The following is a 20,845-nucleotide window of genomic DNA, read 5'->3' on the forward strand; positions in this document are numbered from 1 at the left end:
TTCTCTATCTATTCATCTGTGACATCTAGGCTGGTTCCATAGTTTGGCTATTGTGAATTGTGCTGCTATAAACCTGGGGATGCATGTATTGCTTCAGTTCTTCAGGATAAATACCAAGGAGTGGTATACCTGAGTCATATGGTGGTTCCATTCCCTGTTTTTTGAGGAACCTCCATACTGATTTGCATAGTGGTTTTACTTATTTATAATCCCACCAATTTATAATCCACATCCTCTTCAGCCAGCATTTAATATTGCTTTTATTCTTGAAGGCTGCCATTCTGACTAAAGTGAGGAGAAATCTCAGTGTAGTTTTGATGTGCATTTCCTCAACTGCTAAAGATGAACATGTTTTCATGTTTATTTGTTGGTCATTTGTATTTCTTCTAAGATTGTCTGTTTAGTTCATCTGCCCATTTATTAATTGGATTATTTGGTTTCTGAGTATTAAGTTTTTTATATATTCTTGATATTAATCCTATGTCAGAAGAGTAGCCAGCAAAGATTCTCTCTCAGTGGTATTTTGATGGGGATTGCATTGAATCTGTATATTGCTTTTGGTAAAATGACCATTCAAACAATATTAATTCTGTCTATCCAAGAATATGGGAGACCTTTCCATCTTCTTCTTTTTCAATTTATTTCTTCAATAGTCTCTAGCATATACAGTTATTTCGCCTGGTTGGTTAGATTTATTCCTAGGTATTTTATCTTTTTTAAGGTTACTGTGAATGGGACTGTTTTCCTGATTTCTTTTCAGCAGATTCATTATTGGTTCATGTTGATTTTGTAACCTGCTACTTTGATCTTCCAAGTATAGGAGCATATCATTTACAAACAGTGATAATTGGATTCTTGCTTTCCTATTCTTACTCCTTTTATTTCCTTTTCTTACCCACTTGCTCTGGCTAAAATTTCTGGTACTACTGAATAGGAGGTGAGAATGGACATCCTTTCTTATTCTTGATTTTAAAGGAAATGCTTTCAATTTTTCCCCATTCACTATGAAGCTGGCTTTATGCCTGTTGATTTTATGATGTTAAGTTCCTCTTATTCCCAGTTTCTTTTAACATGAATGTCACCCCAAGTTCTTGACCTTGATCAATTCTTGATCAGATCCTTAGCACTATTCAGGACAGTGCTCCACTATCTGGATGGTAAATGATCATTACTTAATTTTTTGTGCTTAGGTTAAGAATCATATAATGTATTCTCCAAAGCCAAAACAAACACTTTGATGCTACCTAAGCTTTTACCGTCAGCAGTATTATTCCATGAATGTCAACTGCTATAAGTTCATCCCAATAACCAAGTAACAGGGTAACACTTAAAGCACCAAACTTTAGACCTGAGGAAACTAGACTCTGGCAAAATCATGGATATGAAACAATCAGAATAACTGTCATGACAATCAAAACCATTTCATGAAACCTCCTTATTCCATCATGAAACTGACAGGAAATATACCTTTGCAATACGGATCCCATTGACCCACTGATGCAGAGTCCTCACATCATCACAACAAAGGTATTTGATATACTGAGATTTCTTCTGGATCTGTGGGTGCTACAAGATTGAACACAAAATACAACTAAGTCTCTTACAGAACTGAGGGAAAATAAACCAGCAAAGCTTAAACCTATCCTGAGAAGTTACAGGCCAGGAGGATATGTATCTCATGTGGCCATAGGAACATATAAGATAGCCCATATGTATTGTTATAAGTTAAAACTTATGTGAAATTTTAGATCAAGATGTCCAAGTTAAAGTAACCCTTCACATCATGGGAAACTTCCAAATATTCTTTCTACATTTCAAAGAAACCAAGTCCATCAAGGTTAACCATCAAGTAGTTAAGTCAATAGAATTCTTGATCTTAAGACTATGAAATGGGAAGAGAATGTTTGATTTCACTTTGAACACACTGAAATCATGGCTTCAGAAGAATCCAAAGGAGAGACCTTTAATAAGGCTTCCAGTGTTCCTCTGGAGGTGAATATGTGGGCCTAATACACAAGCACACAGCACAGCACCTGGCCATACCTGAGGCTGTGTGGAGATAAATGAGCACTGCTTTGTAGGCCCCTCCCTCTACCAGACTGCAGGAATGTATTATGCACTCTCCAGCAGAATAAGCAGCTTCTCAGTGGCATCATCAAAGTTTCCAAAACCCTCTGTACTTGGCAGTTGAGGCTTGGATGGGAGACATGAATGACCTGACCACCAATGTGACCTTGGCTATAGCATGCACATGTCAGAAACTGACATTAGCTATTTTGACTACACTGGGCCTAAACCACTACCTTCCTTGGGAAGAAAAGCCCTAAATCACACTGGGTGTGGATGTAATGACTTATGATTACTACTGCTTTTTTCAGACATTCTGGGGGGAAAAAAAGGGCTATCTGTTGCCTAGAAAAAATTTAAATTTATGGTCAATTATCAGAAAGAAGTTTAAAAGCATTTAGGTTTTCCAAAACTCTCCAAACATATTTATTTGATATGGAAGCCTATGATAAAATAAGCAATTTGAATATGTTCTCATGCTATATGAATAGATGGCTACCAATACAACTTATATATCTGCATTGTTAAAGATTAATCAATCTGATCTATCGTGTGAGAAATCAATGTAAAATCCACTTACCCTATTCTGTTTGTGCCTTGTAGAACTCAGTTCCTATCATTAGCATTTATTACCCAACCAACTTTGTTGAAGACTATATCAAAGTTTTAAATAATAAGCCCATGAAAAAGACTAAAAATGTCTGTTCGTCTCAAAATTACAGATACAATCAGATATAAGGGAAATCCCACGGAACCATGCCGGACACGGGAAATCACATAAAGGAACTTATTAAGCAAACAGAGTGTCTCCCTGCAGGGTAAGAGAGAAAATGAGAGGAAAATAGAAAGGAAAAGAAAGGGCGCACACTAGAGAAGCTCAAAAGCTCAATTAAAGGAATAAAAAACTCCCCCAAACAGTGGGACAGCACAGGCTATTATGGCTTTAGTTTGCGGGGCAAAAAACCAAAAATTATTTCTAGACTAGACAGCCAGTAGATTTTGCACTTGGGCACAGTGCCCTCTGGATGTTCTTCCGAGTAAGTACAGGAAAACTAAAACAAAATGGGTTCCACATTTGGCTAAAATGTCTAAAAAAAAAATAAATAAAGTTCAGTATTTAATGAGAGGGTCTATAATTTATATTTTATGTATTACAGCTCAAAGTTTATAATTAGTTTACTCCTATTTCCAATAATATAATAAGGGCTAAGTGGTTAAGGATCAGCTATAGCATAACATGCTTTTTTTCCTTACCACCCTTCCCCATTCCTTTTTTAATTTGCAGTGCAGGGGATCAAACCCAAGGACTAGTACATGCCAGACAAGTACTCTACCACTGAGTCATATCCTCAGCCTTACATTCCTTTTTTTTTTTTTTAATTTTTTTTATTAAAATAGTTTATTTTTAGACACATTTTGATTCATTGTACAAAAATGGGGTACTACCATTCCTTTTTAAACCTATAAGAATAAAGCAAAAACAGTATACTTGATAGAGATCCAAATTATTCTACAATGTCCCTTAATCTATGTGTAAAGCAATGTGTTAAACCTACAGAGCAGAGCAAAAATAGTTTACTTAATAGAGATACAAACTATTCTAAAATGCCCAGTAAACTCTTGTCTGACATCAATTAAAATTCCTAAAAAGAGAACATACTTACCTTAAGCACCAGGCAATAGTCTGTAGGTGCTTTGTATTTGTTCCGATAGTCCTGGCCATAATAAACATTGACATGATCCAGCTGGAGAAAGCACACCAGATCCCGAGAGACCTAAGATAAAAACACCCAAAAGATCAAATTGACAAGAATGTGGGCACAAGCAAATATTACATCTGGTAACAATTTTTAGTTGAGAATTAAGACATTAAGTAGAAATTACAGCTGACTTGTAGAAGACAATGAGATTCCCTATAAATGGTTCTTTGATCTGCAATGTAACCAAAAAGGCAGTCCATTTTGCTATTGTCTTGCAATTCATAATGAACATTGAGTTGTTTAGAAATGTTGGCATTTTAAAGATAATTTAAACAAAGCATGGTATACTACAATCAATAGAATACAAGAGAGCTTTCCAGAAAGAACAAGAAAATACCAAGTAGTTCAGTGCCTATAATGCATATATCGAATACACTAATTCTGAACTGGGGGTTTTTCATCAGTTAAATAGGGGTGACAATTAATGGTGATGAGATTGGTTTAAGACTAGATGATACTGTAAAGTGCTTAAAACAGTCCTGAACCCCAATAAGCACAGAAGACGAAAGCTACATCAAAGGTACCAATAGCAAAAACCCATACTTAAGATTGAAATTGCTTTAATTCCAAAGAACTATCCCCCCACAAAAAAACAAAACAAAACAAACAAACAAACAAAAAAACAAATAAAAAGTACTCCAGCAGGAGTCCCCAAAATAATAAATAAAACTATGCTTTTGAATTTGGTAACAAAATTAAGATGTGCCCAACTAATGATCAGAGAAGTGAAAATTCTCAGGTTTCCTCCTCTTTAGATTAATAAACAAAGTGATCAGTGTTTTCTACACAGCACACTCAGCCCAGATTAAGAGCAATCAGCTAATGAGGGGGACTCAAAAGTCTACAGAAGGGACACACCTTTGCTTTTCCTTTAGGGACATAGTAGATACCAGATGCTCGCAACAGAAAATAACGTTTTTTCCAGGACTTCTTGCCATCATCCTTCAACCAAAGTACTCCTTCAATTTCTGGTACAGTTACAGAACTTCCACAGAAACATTCCTAAAATAAAATGATTTGAAAAGACTTATGATCCTTGAATTCTCAGGAAAAAAGGTATGTCTACCCCTCTGAGATGCATGACACTGTAATTAAGTCAAAATGGTTCTGTATTAAAACCATGCTGCTAATTTTACTGAATTAGAACTTTCTACCCTAAATACTCTAAACACAGTATGAATTATTTTTGAACCACTAAAGAAATCCCAAAACGTTTAATAAGTTAAAAAAAAAAAAAAAAAAAAAAACCCGTCATAAATAAAATACTGTATCTTCTTATAAACGTTTACCTGATGTTTGGAAGAAAAAATAACTTGAAATATCAACTGAGTTGCCCACAATAGTACTTAAATGCATATCTAAACAGCATTTAATAAAAATGTCAGGGCTAACATAAATATTAAAATTTTTCTCCAGATTAACAACACAATAGATTAGCTGTGAAGCTAAAGAGGAACAAAGTTAAAAAGAAAGCAATATACCAAGTGAATAATTAATACAAATTTAAAAATTGTATCAGTTTATATGGTCTAAGAGGGTAATTTATTTTTAAAATATTTAATACTAGGTTGAAAATAATAAACTCAAAATTCTGAATTCTACTGTCTATGCTTAGATAAAATCTAATATTAAAAATTATGTATTTGTAAAAGAAAAAATCCTTATTAAATAGTAACATAGGACATTTTAAGCTTTTCTTTTTTCCTCGAAGTAAAGATAAATTAGATATCATAAAGATTTTTCTTATTTGTAGCTAGTATCACTAGGAAAAACCAAGTCATCTTCATAAATGCCTTGTTGGTAAGAGTTTATCCAGGTTTTCAATAACTAATTTCTTTGATTTTAGTTCTTTAAAATCATAAAAAGTCAAAGGGCCAAAAATTCAGATAGGTTTAAAATTTATTACTCTGTAAAATAAGATTTTCCAAAAATGATCATTATAATTTAAAAAGTTATACAGCTAAGGCTTGAAATATTCTATGAACTGCTAAATTCAAATTTCTCTCACAAGCTGGTAAAAAGCACAAATCACATCTTTCATTGACCAGGTCTTTCCTCCTAACTTGACAAACGCTAAAAATTTGTTACTCCTTTTGGTCCACTAGAATATTGCATGTTAAAAGAATAGTTTTTAAAAGGTTCTCTTCAATGACCTAACGTTTACACAGTTGAATTCTCTCCCTCATGCTATCAAAGAATACAGGCTTCTCTAATAACTGTTAAAACTATGAATATGGAGGACTGATATACTAGGCTTCAAAAGGCGCTTAATATTTTAATTTTATAATGTGCAGAAAAGAAGGGGCAAGGAGTCATACCTCTAACAACACTTCTTTGTTTCTATCTGCCATTTCAGCTGTTTCTTTTTTCCCTAGAAGATAATTCTGGAAAAACAATGAAATGAAAGTTAAAGGATAAACCCATTCTACTATTCCCTTGGTCAAAGGTGTGTATATGATTTGTTCTAGAGAAACAGCAACTCTCAATTTCTGCCAGTGTGGAGTGAGGGGAATGAATCAAAAAGCTCCCCAGCTTCTTGCCTAAACACTTGCTGTGAATCATTCCCCAAACTGCCTTCTCCCAAGTCCTGAGGTGACATTACATGCAACGGCTGACAAATATGTTCTGGGATACCTAATGAAAGCTACATTTAAAGTACACGAAAGGTTTACAAATTATTAAGCACAAGTAAAGCAGATTTCCTTAAAATATGCTGTGCTTAACAGAAAATTTGATTGTTCTGGATTTTTAAGAAGAAGAACCTCAAATTCTGTGAGACTATAATATTTCATTTGATTGGCTCAATTAAAATCTGAACTGTAATCATTAGTATAATTATTTTTGGTAGTCACTGATAAGATATGTTGACACCCTCAAATATGTATGTATCTTCACTAACATATCCAGAAGATGTGTCAAGATTAAGCCTGAAGGGTAGCTATTCAATTCTTTTAACACTGCTACTGTTTTTTTCATTACTACTTTGTTTCTGGTGGAGTTGTTTTACCTAATATACTGATTTAAAAAAAAATTTTGGTAGTTATAGATGGATAGCATGACTTTATTTTATTTGTTTATTTTTATGTGGTGAAGACAGGGCCTCACATGTGCTAGGCGAACACTCTGCCCTGAGATGCAGCCACAGACCCTAGTCTACTGATTTTTACAAACTGGATATGGGGAAGTACTAACTCAAACATTATTTTGGGATGAGGAAAGATGCCAAATAAATCAAGATAACATATATGAGAATGTGGAGCCATTTATAATCAAAGACTACTGGAATTTTCAAAGAAATTTAAAAACTAAGTCAAAATAAATGTCAACTGGATAATGGCTTAAGATAGTTTTTTTTTTTTTTCCCCTCTGATGAGATGTGAAACTCACCAAAGAAACTGCTGGGTTCAAAACAACTCTGAATTAGTGCAGAGAAGACTGGTAACTCCCTAGAGCTACTTCTGTTCCACCAGGGTTCACTCCATCTGGCTCTGTGGGACTGGAAACTTCACAATTGGGCCCAAAGTGGGCCCAGCTGACTCTCCACCTCCGCAGTACTAATGAATGCTTGCATGGGGTTTTCCAGCTACTATGCTCTAATCAAGTGGTTGCCAATCTTTTAACTCTATTAACTTAGCAATAAGAGAATTAAATAGGGTATATATTTAAAAACCCTGACCTCTGTAATTATTCAGTCTTACCTGTGGATTTTTGAAAAGTGCATATTTTTCTATACGCTCCATAAATATAAGCTTGTTTTGGCTATCTCTTGTCCAATTAAGAAGATTTTCAACCAAGTTTTCATGGTCTTCAAAGATTCTCTCTAACCCAAATAAAATATCAATATTTTGTTAGTATTCACCAGAATTATAAGACATAAAACCTGTGAAGTAATTCACATCAAGAACTATAGAATCTTAATTGACGCTACGGTCCTTGTCCCTTACAAATATTTGGTCTTCCCTCATAGGAAACATGGACTAGTGATGTGAAGTGACTTAACAAGGGTCACACAACTGACATGTAAGACTTAAGACTAGAATCTAGGTATCCTGACTTGCACATCATTCTTTAGCTTTTAGCTTTTATCCATCCCATTCTTAAAATATGAACACATTAGTTGCATTTTATAAATTTTGATATCAAGTACTGTCAACAATATTTAGTTCTTAGCAATCAAATTTTCTAAGATGATTTCTTCTTTGGTCCATGAATAGTACTTAATTTTAAACATAAATATATTTTCTAACTTATCAAAGAATAGGTCATCTATATTGAACATACATTAAAGAACATGTTTCTACATATTGATTCTTTGAAATAAGTTCATGTTTTGTTTGCCCTGAAAGTTAAATGGTGGTTCAGATTTAATTATAAATGCAAATAAATTTAAGTCTTAGTAAATGCATTGATGTATGCAGTTTTTTTATTTGAAGGAAAATGTATTTTGCTTTCTTAAAAAAAAAAACTTTGTTTTAACCATTTTAAAACTGAAGTAAAGAGGAAATTGTGTAGTTTTCAAAGAACTCTCAAAATAGCTGAGAAAAAAAGTAATGTGAAAAAAAATTATAAAAGGTAAATAAACTGCATGGTAATTTTACAGGAAAAAATATGAAGATGTCTTAAAATGCTTCTATCAATATGAAAACTGTTGTGATTGCACAGAAATTAAAAAGCAATTAAAGCAATGATATTACTAACCCATTTGTAACTCAGAAATGGTCTCTACCAGAGACCAGTCTAAACTATAACCACAGTGGGATTTGTCCATCAGGTTATCCAGCACTTGTCTCACTGTCTGCCGCTCATCCACCATCATTGTTTTTGAACTGTCATCAGACATGTGGACTCTAATCACCAGCTGGAACAGGCAGAAATAAAATTAAATGAAGACCAAATACTGGAATTTTAGAAAAGTATTTCTTTTAATATTGACTAATATTCTGCTAATATCTGTAAATTAAAACAATGAATTTATCAAAAGAGAGGCTAAAAATTTAATATCAAGTAAATTAGTCTTTTAAAAGATAAAATAGCTAAGAGTATTAAGAGACCTTTATATTTTATTCTTTTAGAATTCAGAATGAAAATTATTCCTATGTAATGGAGCTTACGCCACAAAAAAATCTTACAAGAAAAATAGATTACTAGAAGAAATACCCCTCCTACCACTCCATAAAGTAGAGGAACATGATGTAAATAAGGCAATTCTTAAAAAAAAAAAAAAATTTTTTTTTAGTTGTAGATAGACACACCACCTCATTTCATTTACTTATTTTTATGTGGTGCTGAGATCAAACCCAGTGCCTCACACATGCTAGGTAAGCGCCCTACCACTGAGCTACAACCCCAGCCCAGCAATTCTTTATAAATCTATACAATTGATAAAATCCCAAATCAGGCAAAAGCCTGAATATCACCTTTTTTACTTGTGCCTCTTTAATTTTCTCTAGGGCGACTCTGATCTTCTCAGCTTTCAATTTTGCTGCCTGTTCCTCCTGTGAACATAAAGCATTTCAGATAAACTAGTGTTAAAATTATAAGAATTATCTGAGAAGTCTTTTTTATTCTTAAGGATGTTCCTAGCATTGAATTCCTTTAAAAAGATACCATCATACACTTATATAGAGCACATTTAAAAAATAGGCCTCTTGGGGCTGGGGAGATAGCTCAGTCGGTAGAGTGCTTGCCTTGTAAGCACAAGGCCCTGAGTTCGATCCCCAGCACCCCCCAAAAAAAAAAAAAAAAAAAAAAAAAAATAGGCCTCTTCAAAAAATGAAAGCAAACATGTAAAGAAAGGAGCATCTTTGTAGATGCAGACTTAGAAATGTCTTACAATACAATTAGAGCCCATGTACAAGGGGAAGGGGAGAACTGTGATGTAGTAGACTAGTAAATTTGATCCCATCAATATAAAGCAGTTAAATTTCAAGTTTTGGATTTGGGGAAACAATGGCCATCCATGGGCTGGCCAATTTGTTATACTTACGCAATCCCTCAACTCCCTCCAAAGTATGGGAAGCTTTTGCATACTGTTTTGTTCTGCTACAATGAAAATGTATTATCATCTTTAAAATATCTACAGCAAACAACAATTATTTACTTATTTGCAACAATATAAAAGCCCCTAATAAATAATAAATGTAGGTACATTCTCTCTGTACTCATACAAATACAGGAGGCTGTCACATCCTGTTTTACTCTGCTTTGGAAAATCATACAATATAATCATGTCAGTAAATTCAAATTTATTTCTATTTATTCAGTTATCAGATTTTTTAAAAATGCTAAATTCAACTTTCCAAACAACATAATTTCTAATAACTTCTACTTCAGAAAACTAGATTATAAACAGTAATAAAAATTATAAAGAACTAAAAGTAAACAATTGGTCTATTTTATTTGTGTAAAATAGCATATAGTACTCTAACACCAGTACTTACTTGGTATTTCCAGCAATAGGCCATAATATAATGTAGCATTAATCTCCAATTGAAAAAAAAGACTTATGTAAGTAAACCTTTGTTTATAAAGGATTATTTCTAAGCTTCTGATTACTCTGGAAAATATCTAAGAATATAAATTATCATTGTACATACTCCCTTATTTACTATGTTTTTCGAAAGGAGGAATAACTTAATTATATCATCCCAACATTAATCCTCTCTGGATTGTTATTAAAAAACAGAATCCATGTATTATTTTTCATTAAAAAGCTAAAGCGTCCAGGGCAAAAAGAGCAAAAACTCAATTCATTTAGTAGATTTATTTCCTGTTCACCTAAATTTTGATGGCTTTCTAACTGTTCTCTTTCCATTTCATACTCTAGGCTGTCTCCCCTCATTTTAAGCTTAGTATTTACTATGTGGAACAGAGAAACAGTGGATAGGGTAGGTAGTGAGCTTGTTAGTCAGAAATCTGATCCTTTTCAGTGAAAGGAGTCAGTAAATTAACATAATAACCAAGGTCTGGAAATTCTATCTGTAAACTCAATTAGGAAGGAAACAAAGAACTTTATTTTCACAATGGAGAGGGTAAGATAAAACTCAGTTCTTGTACTATTACAGATATATTCCTTTGACTAAAAGATTAAATCATCCTATTTCCCCCATCCTTTACAAAAATAAACAATTGTAAAATGTGCTGACTACATTTTTTTTTTAAAGCAGGCTATAAAAGAAAACTAACTACTATCACTTCAAACTGTTCCTAGAATTTAGTTTAAGAGAAATAAAAGTCATTACCAGGCAAATTACCAAACCCTATGTGTTTTTGAGGAGTACAACACAGTGCTATAAAGTAATTTGAAATACTTTAAACTGTCAAGTAACTGATTTCATAAAAACCACTGTAAAGCATTTTCCATTCCTTCATCCTTATGCATGAATAGTGCTTCAGAGAAAAAAATCTGCCAAGCCATATCTGCAAGTTCCACTTCATGTTGATGAAAAGTTAATTTAAAGTTTGATGAGGAAAGACTGATGTGGAACATTTTATGTATTTGAAATATAAATATGAACTTCCAAATGGCCACATTCTTTATGATATAATAATCAATCTGCAGACCAAAAAAAAAAAGCATAATTAAGAGAATAAGACAAGCCACAGACTGAGAGAAACACAGTTGCAGCAAAAGACATGTCTGATAGAAGATATTCAAAATATAGAAAGAACTTTTAAAATAAAAAACCCAAACAAGCAACAAAAGCCAAACCAAAACAAAAAACCCATACAACCCAATTAAAAAACAAAACAATACAAAACACGAGTTCTTTGGACACCTCAACAAAGAAGATATACAGATGGCAAATAAGCTTAAGGAAAGATGGTCAACATTCTTTGCTAACAGGGAATTGCAAATTAAAACAAGATACCACTACACACTTAGAATGGCCAAAGTTCAAAGCACTGACAACACCAAATGCTGGTAAGGATGTGAAACAACAGGGAATTCTGTTTCATCTCTGGTGGGAAATGGTATGGCTGCTTTGGAAGACAGTTTGGCAGTTTCTCACAGAACTTAACATACTCTTACCATATGATCCAGTAATAATGTTTCTAGGTATTTACCCAAATGAGCTGAAAATTTATACAAAATCCTACACCCAGGTATTTATAGAAGCTTTATTTATCATAATGGCCAAAACTTGAAAGCAACAAAGATGTCCTCCAGAAAGTGAATGAACTATGGTGCATCCTGGCAACAGAATTTAATGTGGCACTAAAAAGAAATGAGCTATCAAGCCATGAAGAGGCATGAAGGTTAAATGCATGTTAGTAAGTGAAGGAAGTCAATCTGAAAAAGTTACATATTGTATAATTTTAACTACATGACATTTTGGACAAGTCAAAACTTTGGAGACAGTAAAAATATTAGTGGTTGCCAGGGGTTGCAAGGAAGGAGGGGTGAAGAGGCAGAGTACGGTAGATTTTTAGGGCAGTGAAATTATTGTATATATAATATACATTATATATTGTGTATATATAATGGTGGATACATGGTCAGAACCTACAACTGCTCTAAAAAATAAAATCTATTCAAAAAGTATAAATCTTTTATATATTTATAAATATATAAATATTTATAAATAGAATTTACATCCTCCCATTTTTAGTATGCCATTGTCAAATAGAACACAATCAGTGCTATCTTTTGAAGCACTGACATGAAAAGTCATTCAATAATAGGATTAGCTTAAACTCAGAGATCAGTTTCTGCTCCACACACTGGAAGTAAGTATTAAATAAACAAGAGACCAATTAACACATAAAGCAATCACACTTTCTAGCCATTAGGAAATCATTTTTATGTAAAGCAGCTAGGTGGGGCTGTTGTAACAAATCTAAATTCTGTTTTTTCATTGCTCAAAAGTTACTCTTCAATAGCTATGTAAATTGGTCTGCATAAGAACTGTATCAAATTAACATTTCAGCTAGTTGTTTAATTTCTTTTTCTTTTTGGTCCTGGGGATTGAATTCAGGGGCACTCAACCACTGAGCCACATCCCCAGCCCTATTTTGTATTTTATTTAGAGACAGGGTCTCACTGAGTTGCTTAGTTAGCACCTCATTGTGAGGTTGGCTTTGAACTCGGGATCCCCATGTCTCAGCCTCTGGAGCCACTGGGATTACAGGTGTGTACCACGGCACCAGACCTAGTTGTTTAATTTAAACGTAGGAAATTTTATTTTATTTTCTCCAGTATGTTAAAGGATAATCCTTGTTAGAAGCTTTCTGAGTTAACAGAATTGATCATGATGCTTCTTTTAGTGTCTGAATATTATTTCTGGAGCAAAGCAGAAAATGAAAATACTTTCATCAAATCTCAAGATTCACAGTATCTGATGCTCCTGTGGGTTAAGAAACTTCTTCAGTAAATTCTGTTTGTATCCGCTATAGTTAAGCCATAACTATACCTTTTAACCATAATAACTTGGGAAAAAAGAAATTGTCTGAAGATTTTAGTGTTGTACAACACTGGAAAAGATGAATAAATATTTGCTGGTATGTTTAGATGACATATTTAGGAAGATCTCCAACAGTTTATAAAGGCAATGCAAATCTATGCTCAATGACTAACACAAAGGACAAAGTTTTCTTCTTCATCTCTTGCTCTGTCAACAAACTCAGGTCTAAAGTCTTCTGCCTCTTATCTTCTGACCATCCCTTTTTCCCACTGTCTCACCACTATCCCTAACAGAAGTAAAAGGCACTTCACACATATAAACAGTTTTCTCTCCTACCCTGTCTCTTAAAGGAGCAAGTGACAACTGATTTTCTGAAAAACACTTGTGTGGCTATCAATAACCATTTATCAAATGCCAAGTCTTGTCAGATTTACATGCAGGACAAAAAACTGGGTGAGAACCTTATGATTAAGTGGAAACAAATATTGTGGTTATAAACTCTGTGGTGTAAAAATCAGCATACCTGTACTTAGAGACATACAGCTTCTAAGTGAGGGCTAGTGAATTCCTTCAACTGAGAAATTAAGGCCTTATTGGTTCAGAACAAACCCAACTGAAATTAAGAGGCTAGCCAGTGGTCAGCAGTTTCTTGGGAATCTAGTTTATTTCATAGATTACAATAATTTAAAAGTTATATAAATTAAAATGGTTCAAAAAATTAAAATGATTCAAAGAGAACTTGTATAAACAACTTAATTGCTCCATTAATTGCTCTATTCTATAACACTGTTTTGAACCAAAATAATAGAAACGACTAGTTTATTTCCTCTGAAGAAATTATGAAATTGATAGACTTACAAAGAAAGTTAACATTAACTGAACACCTAAAACTTGCCACTATGAGGTATATCAGACACAGAATTCCATTCACCTCTCAACAGAATTATAAGGTCAGTGTTGTTATTATATACCAATTACTTGAGGCTCAGAAAGACTATTACCTTTCCAAGATCATACAGAAGTTACCTAGTGACTACCTACCATTAGAGTAGTTCTTAAAACATGCTCTCAGCACTAGGATTTTTTAAAAATTTTATTTTTATAGACTGATTTTGATTCATTGTACACAAATGGGGTACATCATTTTGTTTCTATGGTCGTACATGATGTAGATTCACACCATTCATGTAATCATACATGTCCATAGAGTAATGATGTCTGTCTCACTCCACCATTTTTCATACCCCTCCTCCCTCTCATTTCCTTCTACATAATCTAAGGTCCCTGGGGTTGGGTTGCCTTGGAATTTCTATCACCTCTTTCATGACCACATCCCAAAACCACACTAAGTATTTATATTCCATAGTATTGAACTGTATTTCGGCTCAAATTTTTTGTTGCACAAAAGCAGGGTGGATGGTATAAATAAGGTAGTTAAAGCCAGATGCTGGCCAAATACACTAATGCCACACTGGGTCACAGATGAAGAAGATGTGGGCAGGACTGGCTCTGCTACTGCAGTTGGGATTGCTCTCTTGGGCGGAAGTAAAGAAGAAGTTACTAGCCCTGTTTACCCAAAACTTTCCAAGAACAACCTTCCCTGTGGAAAGAATTTTGCTTAAATCACTAACATATTTCCAGGGTTGTAAACATTGGTACACAGAAGGTAATAAGTATTTGTTGAGTGGACAATTAAGTTACTCTTTTCAATAGATTCCCACTGCATTTGGGTTGGGGGGAAATATTTTATATTTATTTATATATATATATATATATATATATATATATATATATATATATATATATGCCTCAGCATGGTTTGAATGATCTGGCTTCTACTTACCTCTCTTAAGTAGAAATCAAGACACTTGTACCTTTGCTTAACTATGGTGTCTCTAGCAATATGATCTCAAGCATGCCAAGCTCTTCTTCCCTCAGCCTGTCTACATGTAACACTCCCTTCTCCTGGCTTCTTTTCATCCTTCAGGCTTTGGCTTAAATGCCACCCGCTCAGAAGGGCCTTTTCTGATCTCACTATCTGCGTGAAATGGACCCCTGACCCTCTTCTCAGAGAGTACCTTCCCTTGTTTTCTTCATAGCACTTAATTTAGATTTTCTTTTATGTGCTTGTTTGTCAATGTACATTATCTGTCTTCACATGGAGACTGTGAGCTCCTAAGAATGGGGAATACGTCCATTTTATACAATGTTGTACCCCAGCACCCAGTAAAGTACATGACTCAATAAATATTACTTATTATTATAAGAAACAAATGACAAAGTGTTAAAATTTTACTAAGCACAGTATACAAAATAGACTGGAGGAGAAACAGGCAAAAATAAAGAAAACTCTAGTATCTCCGATAAGAGATAAGAGCTTGTTATTAGGGTGGGGTCAGCAATGGAAATGAAAGGGATGGGCAAACAAAAAAATCCTGCCGAGTATGACATGCTTCATTACAGATTTGAGGTATTGAGAAGAAAAGAGGTGCCAAATGATGATCAGAGGGTTTAACTTCGGTCATGGGAGAAGGGTTGCATCCTAAGCAGAAACAGTAAGATCAAAAGAAAACGAAAATAAATTGTTGGGCTCTGGGAAGAAGGATAAAAGGCTGAACACCTATGAGATTTAAGTGCTAGCAAGATGCTAGTGATCTTTAAGGAAACAGCTACCTGGAAATGTGCTCTCACAAGCACACATAGAAGGCAGAAAGGGAGCTAAGGAAAAGGAAAGAAAAACTTTGCTATGGTTATAGAGTACACGGCTAGAACCCATTTAAGTGACCTTTACACTTGGCCTGAGCTTTATGCTTTTACCTCCATTCACAGACCTCCTTTAAAGAAAGAAATCTAGGCAAGAGAAAAGCTCCCACTGTTTACTTTGTCAAAGTGTATTCTCTTTGGCTGTTTCTTGAGGAGATTTTAATTTTAGTCAATCATCTTCTCTTACAAGTTTACAAGGTTAGAAGAAATGAATATAAAAAAACCCTCAGAGTAACAACTCAGAGCCATTACCCATAATACTGCGTGGGTTCTGCAGGAACAAGTCTGACATTCTTGAATTTAACATTACAATACTTAAAAAAACATAATAAAGTACAAACATGACTTGAAAATAGGTAGAAAGCTAGTCAGCTTCCTGATTCTATTATTTCCTGGTTAAGGATGCTAACTGCTAAAAGACTTTAAATTGTAAAATTATCGGCCCAATGAAAATTCAGCTGGACTGACTCAAAACACTCTTGAGGGTGGAGAATAAGAAATTAAAATTGCAGCCTTCTCCAATTTGATTAAGTTCATATAAATCAAGATTCTGTTTACATAAGTAAATATTTTAATTAAACTAGAAGATGAAAACATAAAAAAGAATTGTACAAATTGGTAAAGAAACTCATAGTTTAGACAGCCATTAGTCGCAAAGGTTAAAATTAAAGCAATGATTTTAAAATGCAATACATTAAACTAGAAAAAGTACAATATACTTGAAAAGACTAGTAGGCATTTACAAAAGTTTAAAAACTAGTGAAAATTACCAAAAATAATTTCTACTCTTGATATCTTCTAATAGTCATTAAGTAGACAATTACCTTTGGTGAGGAAAAAATTACCTCTATTAAAGACAAAGGTGCTGAAATAAAACAATAATCTGAGGGCACAATCAAAAACAAATTATATTCTACCTACAAGTCAGTAAATAGTTACATGCATGTGGAAAGCAGTAGAGTCACCTTGGTCAGCAAATGAGAAGGTTTTCCTGCAATGTTTCTCAGAAGAAGGGAGGTTTCCCTGTCCAGATAGGAGTGCTTGTGCAGGAAGAGAGAAAAAAACAAAAAAAGGCAATAACAGAAGTCAGTGGAGGCATTGTGTGTTTAAAATATAAAGTAGACAAAGCAAGAATGATTCTGTATCATTAATCTCATATCATTTTTATAACTAAGTGAAATACGTCCATAAAGAAAATTTTGAGAGAGAGTGAGAGAGAGAGGGAAAAGAAAGGAAGGGAAGGGAAAGGGAAAAGGAAAAGCAGAGAAGGGGAGATAAAGACTTCATCTAGGCCCATGGGTGATTGTTGCTGATTCCTGGCTCTTTGGGAAAATGGATAATATATAAAAACCACAGAGCTGATTTAGCTTCCAAGTCAGTGTTCATGAGTGTTGTGCAGAGTGCAAATAAATACATGCCAGAGGCCAATGACTAACATGTCTTCCTGTTGTTAGTCTATGCAAGACCTACAAAGTTTTGAATATTATATTCTGATGAGAACGCAATAAGACATTATTTTAAAAACTTCAAGTATTTCAGATCAATTCAATGATAGTCACACCACAAGGAAAAGCACCTATAAATATTGTCTGATGTGACACACTTGTTTTCAGTAAAATTTTATCAACTCACTCATTATAGGACCATGGTGCAGAGGAAAGAATCTGCAGAGCAAATGAATTATTTGAACAAACTGTTAAGATTTCCCCTTGAATTGGTTTAAATTAATTCAAGTAATTAATATTTTCATAAAAATGTTTATGAATAATATAATCCCTAACTACCATTCCTCCCCTTAATAACTTTTAGCAACATAACATGCTGTAAGATAATTTTATGTAACTGTACTGGTTTATCCTTAAATTCTAGCTATTTTGTAATATATGTAATTTAGATGTGCCTGTCCCTAAATAACTTTGAGTTAGTGTTTATTTTTTAATACTATGCAATTACAAGTCACCATTTAAAGTAATGCATGACACAGTCTAGAAGAGCTATAAAATGTTCTATAATGTTGTATTTTGTAAATTGAAAATGACAATACTTTTGGAGAGAAATTCTTTGGAAAGAAACATGTACACAAATAATAGCTGTACCTACTCTCAGGAAGTACTAAACAAACTAAGGTTGAAAACTGTTACAGAATACTAATTTAATCTTTGCTCAGATCTACACCATGTTGTGTCAATAGTTTTGTTGACTATTATTAAAACTGAATTTTAATTCAAGATGAGCCTATACCTGCCCCTCTCTCACCCATTCCAGAAGAAAAGAAAGGAAAGAAAGGAATTAGCAAAGAAAGAAAGAAAGATTGAGAGAGACAGACCAACCCATAGACTGACCAAAGGTTTAAAAGAAAAAAAAATAGACATTCACAAAGATTACCACCAACAGGGTGGAACAATAATAAGGACAGGGAAAATTATTCCTAGGTCCTTTCACCTAGAAGGTACAGTTCTCTTAAAGATAAACATTGGTTGATTCATCCATAAAGACAATAGGTAGGCAGTTTTTAAAAATTTGACACAATTTAGGATTGAAGATAGGCTAAGACCAAGGAGAAAACTGAGAATAATAAAGAATGAAATACACAATTAAAAAGAGGAACTACAACATTCATTGCTATTATTCCCATTCATTTTTGGCTACTCACACATGGTGGGAAAAATGTATTCTTACGCAGATTTACAAAACATATAATACAGTTTGAGAAAATTTATTGGAAACCCACTGCTATTTATCTTACAAAGGTTATTTTTTCAGAAAAGGATCTTCAACAGAATATCTATATTCAGAATATTACAAATTTAAAAAGATGAAATAATCCTCAGGCCATCAAAACAAATTATGATTTGGTAAGTGTAATTCCAGATATTAAATTCAAATTTCAGCTTTAAAATTTGTTTTACAGAACTATATTTATGCCGGGTGTGATGGTGCATGCCTGTAATCCTAGCAGCTCAGGAGGCTGAGGCAGGAGTTCAAAGCCAGTCTCAGCAAAAGCAGGGTGCTAAACAACTCAGTGAGACCTTGTCTCTGTATAAAATATAAAACAGGGCTGGGGACATGGCTCAGTGGTTGAGTGCCCCTGAGTTCAATCCCTGGCACCCAAAAAAACAAAAAACAAGATTTATTCAATAAAATCCTCAAACTCCTTGAGACTTCAAAAGTCCCTAAAATTTTTTTGATTTGTTCAGTAAGAGGCAAGGTTAATTACATTTGCTTAAGACTCATTTTGAAATAGTAAATAATTGATTTAAAATAAAAAGGGAACAAGCATTATGGCTGGCAACCTAAAAATATGTCACAAAAAAATGAGACCACAAACAACCCCCAAACATGGCCTTCTTTATCTTCCACCACTGGTACCAGTCAGTCACATATTTCTTCTAGAACTCTTTGTTCTTCAGAAAGGGGCAAGGGTGGGTCAGGGGAAACTGGTTACTGAACAAAGTGGGGTGTAGTTGAAAGGATGAAGAGGAGGAAATTCAGTGATTTGGGCACATTACCTAATTAACCTCAGTCTTTGCACATGTTGCTAGTTAACAAATAATACAGCTTCATAAAAATAGGGCCTTCATTATCTTATATTTACCACTAAAAACACACCAAATTCAGAGGCTTATTTGTAATCCACTTCACAGGTTGGTTTTCTTTCTCTCTCCATTTTCCTCGTCCGTTTATTTACTCAACATTTCTTTAGGTTCTAACTTTGAGCCTGGAACATGCCAGGGACTGGAAATGCAAAGGTGACAAAGACTTGCAGGCACTCCTGGTGTCACAGAATTGAGACTGTAACAGTCACAGACCCACTGGAAATTACAATACAGTGTGTGTCCGGTGGCATGGGAGCAAGTGGGAGGTAAGTGCCTAGGCCAAAATTAGTGGCTAAGTAAAGTATTCCTGAAAAAGTTTGAATCCAGAGTAAGAGGCCGTGAGGTACAAGAGGGAATAGTTCTCAAAGAGGGTGGCTCTGTCTTCAAGTAGGCATTTCAAACAATGGTAAGGACATTTGGGGATGTCACAATGAAGAAAAGAGTTACTAGTTTAATGAGAGGTAAGTCAGAAATGTTGGATGCTGTGCAAGCATGAAAGAATACTCCCTAACAACAAAAATGTTTCATACCCCATCCCACATAACTTTTTAATGTCCTTACATGGAAAATTATACAGATCCCTATGTAACAACCTGAGTTCAGAACCTAACTCCATTTTACATGTAATCACAAAGTGAAATTTTGTGTAATTTTAATTTTCAATGAGTTTCTTCAGAAATGCTTTTACGCAGTAAAATAAATTGAGGGAACACTGTGCCTTCTTTTATTCAAAATTTATGAAGAATTGCTCATAGTGTTGGAAAATCATTTCAACAATGGAAACCTAGCTTAGAGTAAGAGTTACCAATACCTCAAGTGATGGTATCATTGCATATGTTGTCACATACAAGCAAGTGAAAGAGAGATCTGAAATTTCATTGTATAGAATTAAGAACTAAATACTATTAAAATATGAAAGGAAGGAATTTCACTGTTTCATTTACATGAATTGTTTAAAATATTTCATATTACTTGTCTTATTTAAAATGTTTATAACATAATGAAAAATCTACATTTGTTAAGGTTTGGATCTGGAATGTCCCCCAAAGCCTCATGTGTTCAAGGGCTTTTAGGAAATAATTGGAACTGACTTTATTAGCAGATTAATCCACTGATAGCTGAATGGACTGCTAGGAGGTGGGACCTAGACGGAGGAAGCACGTCCCTGGGGGGAGTACCCTGGAAGGGTTTGTCATCTCCCTGGCCTATCTCTCCTTCCTAGATGCCATGAGCAGAGCAGCTCTCCTCCACCATG

The 20,845-nt window shown here is 34.1% G+C and overlaps 1 protein-coding gene across 6 annotated transcripts in view; it reads right to left on the reverse strand.

Moving 5' to 3' along the window:
• The window catches only part of Raph1 (Ras association (RalGDS/AF-6) and pleckstrin homology domains 1), a 94,960-nt gene that overhangs the window by 13,950 nt on the left and 60,165 nt on the right, over positions 1 to 20,845 (reverse strand). For 4 of the 6 annotated variants that reach the window (XM_047543087.1, XM_047543085.1, XM_047543089.1 and 1 more), the window contains 8 exons: positions 16,960 to 17,034; positions 9,245 to 9,322; positions 8,526 to 8,685; positions 7,526 to 7,647; positions 6,146 to 6,211; positions 4,686 to 4,829; positions 3,732 to 3,842; positions 1,468 to 1,566 (listed from right to left, as the gene is read on the reverse strand). In XM_047543087.1, the coding sequence (XP_047399043.1) occupies positions 1,468 to 1,566; positions 3,732 to 3,842; positions 4,686 to 4,829; positions 6,146 to 6,211; positions 7,526 to 7,647; positions 8,526 to 8,685; positions 9,245 to 9,322; positions 16,960 to 17,034 (855 nt within the window). The remainder of the gene's footprint in view (positions 1 to 1,467; positions 1,567 to 3,731; positions 3,843 to 4,685; positions 4,830 to 6,145; positions 6,212 to 7,525; positions 7,648 to 8,525; positions 8,686 to 9,244; positions 9,323 to 16,959; positions 17,035 to 20,845) is intronic. The other 2 variants (XM_047543088.1, XM_047543086.1) reach the window with 1 other exon arrangement.

This window comes from Sciurus carolinensis, chromosome 3 (assembly GCF_902686445.1).
Source record: "Sciurus carolinensis chromosome 3, mSciCar1.2, whole genome shotgun sequence".
Lineage (NCBI taxonomy): Eukaryota > Metazoa > Chordata > Mammalia > Rodentia > Sciuridae > Sciurus > Sciurus carolinensis.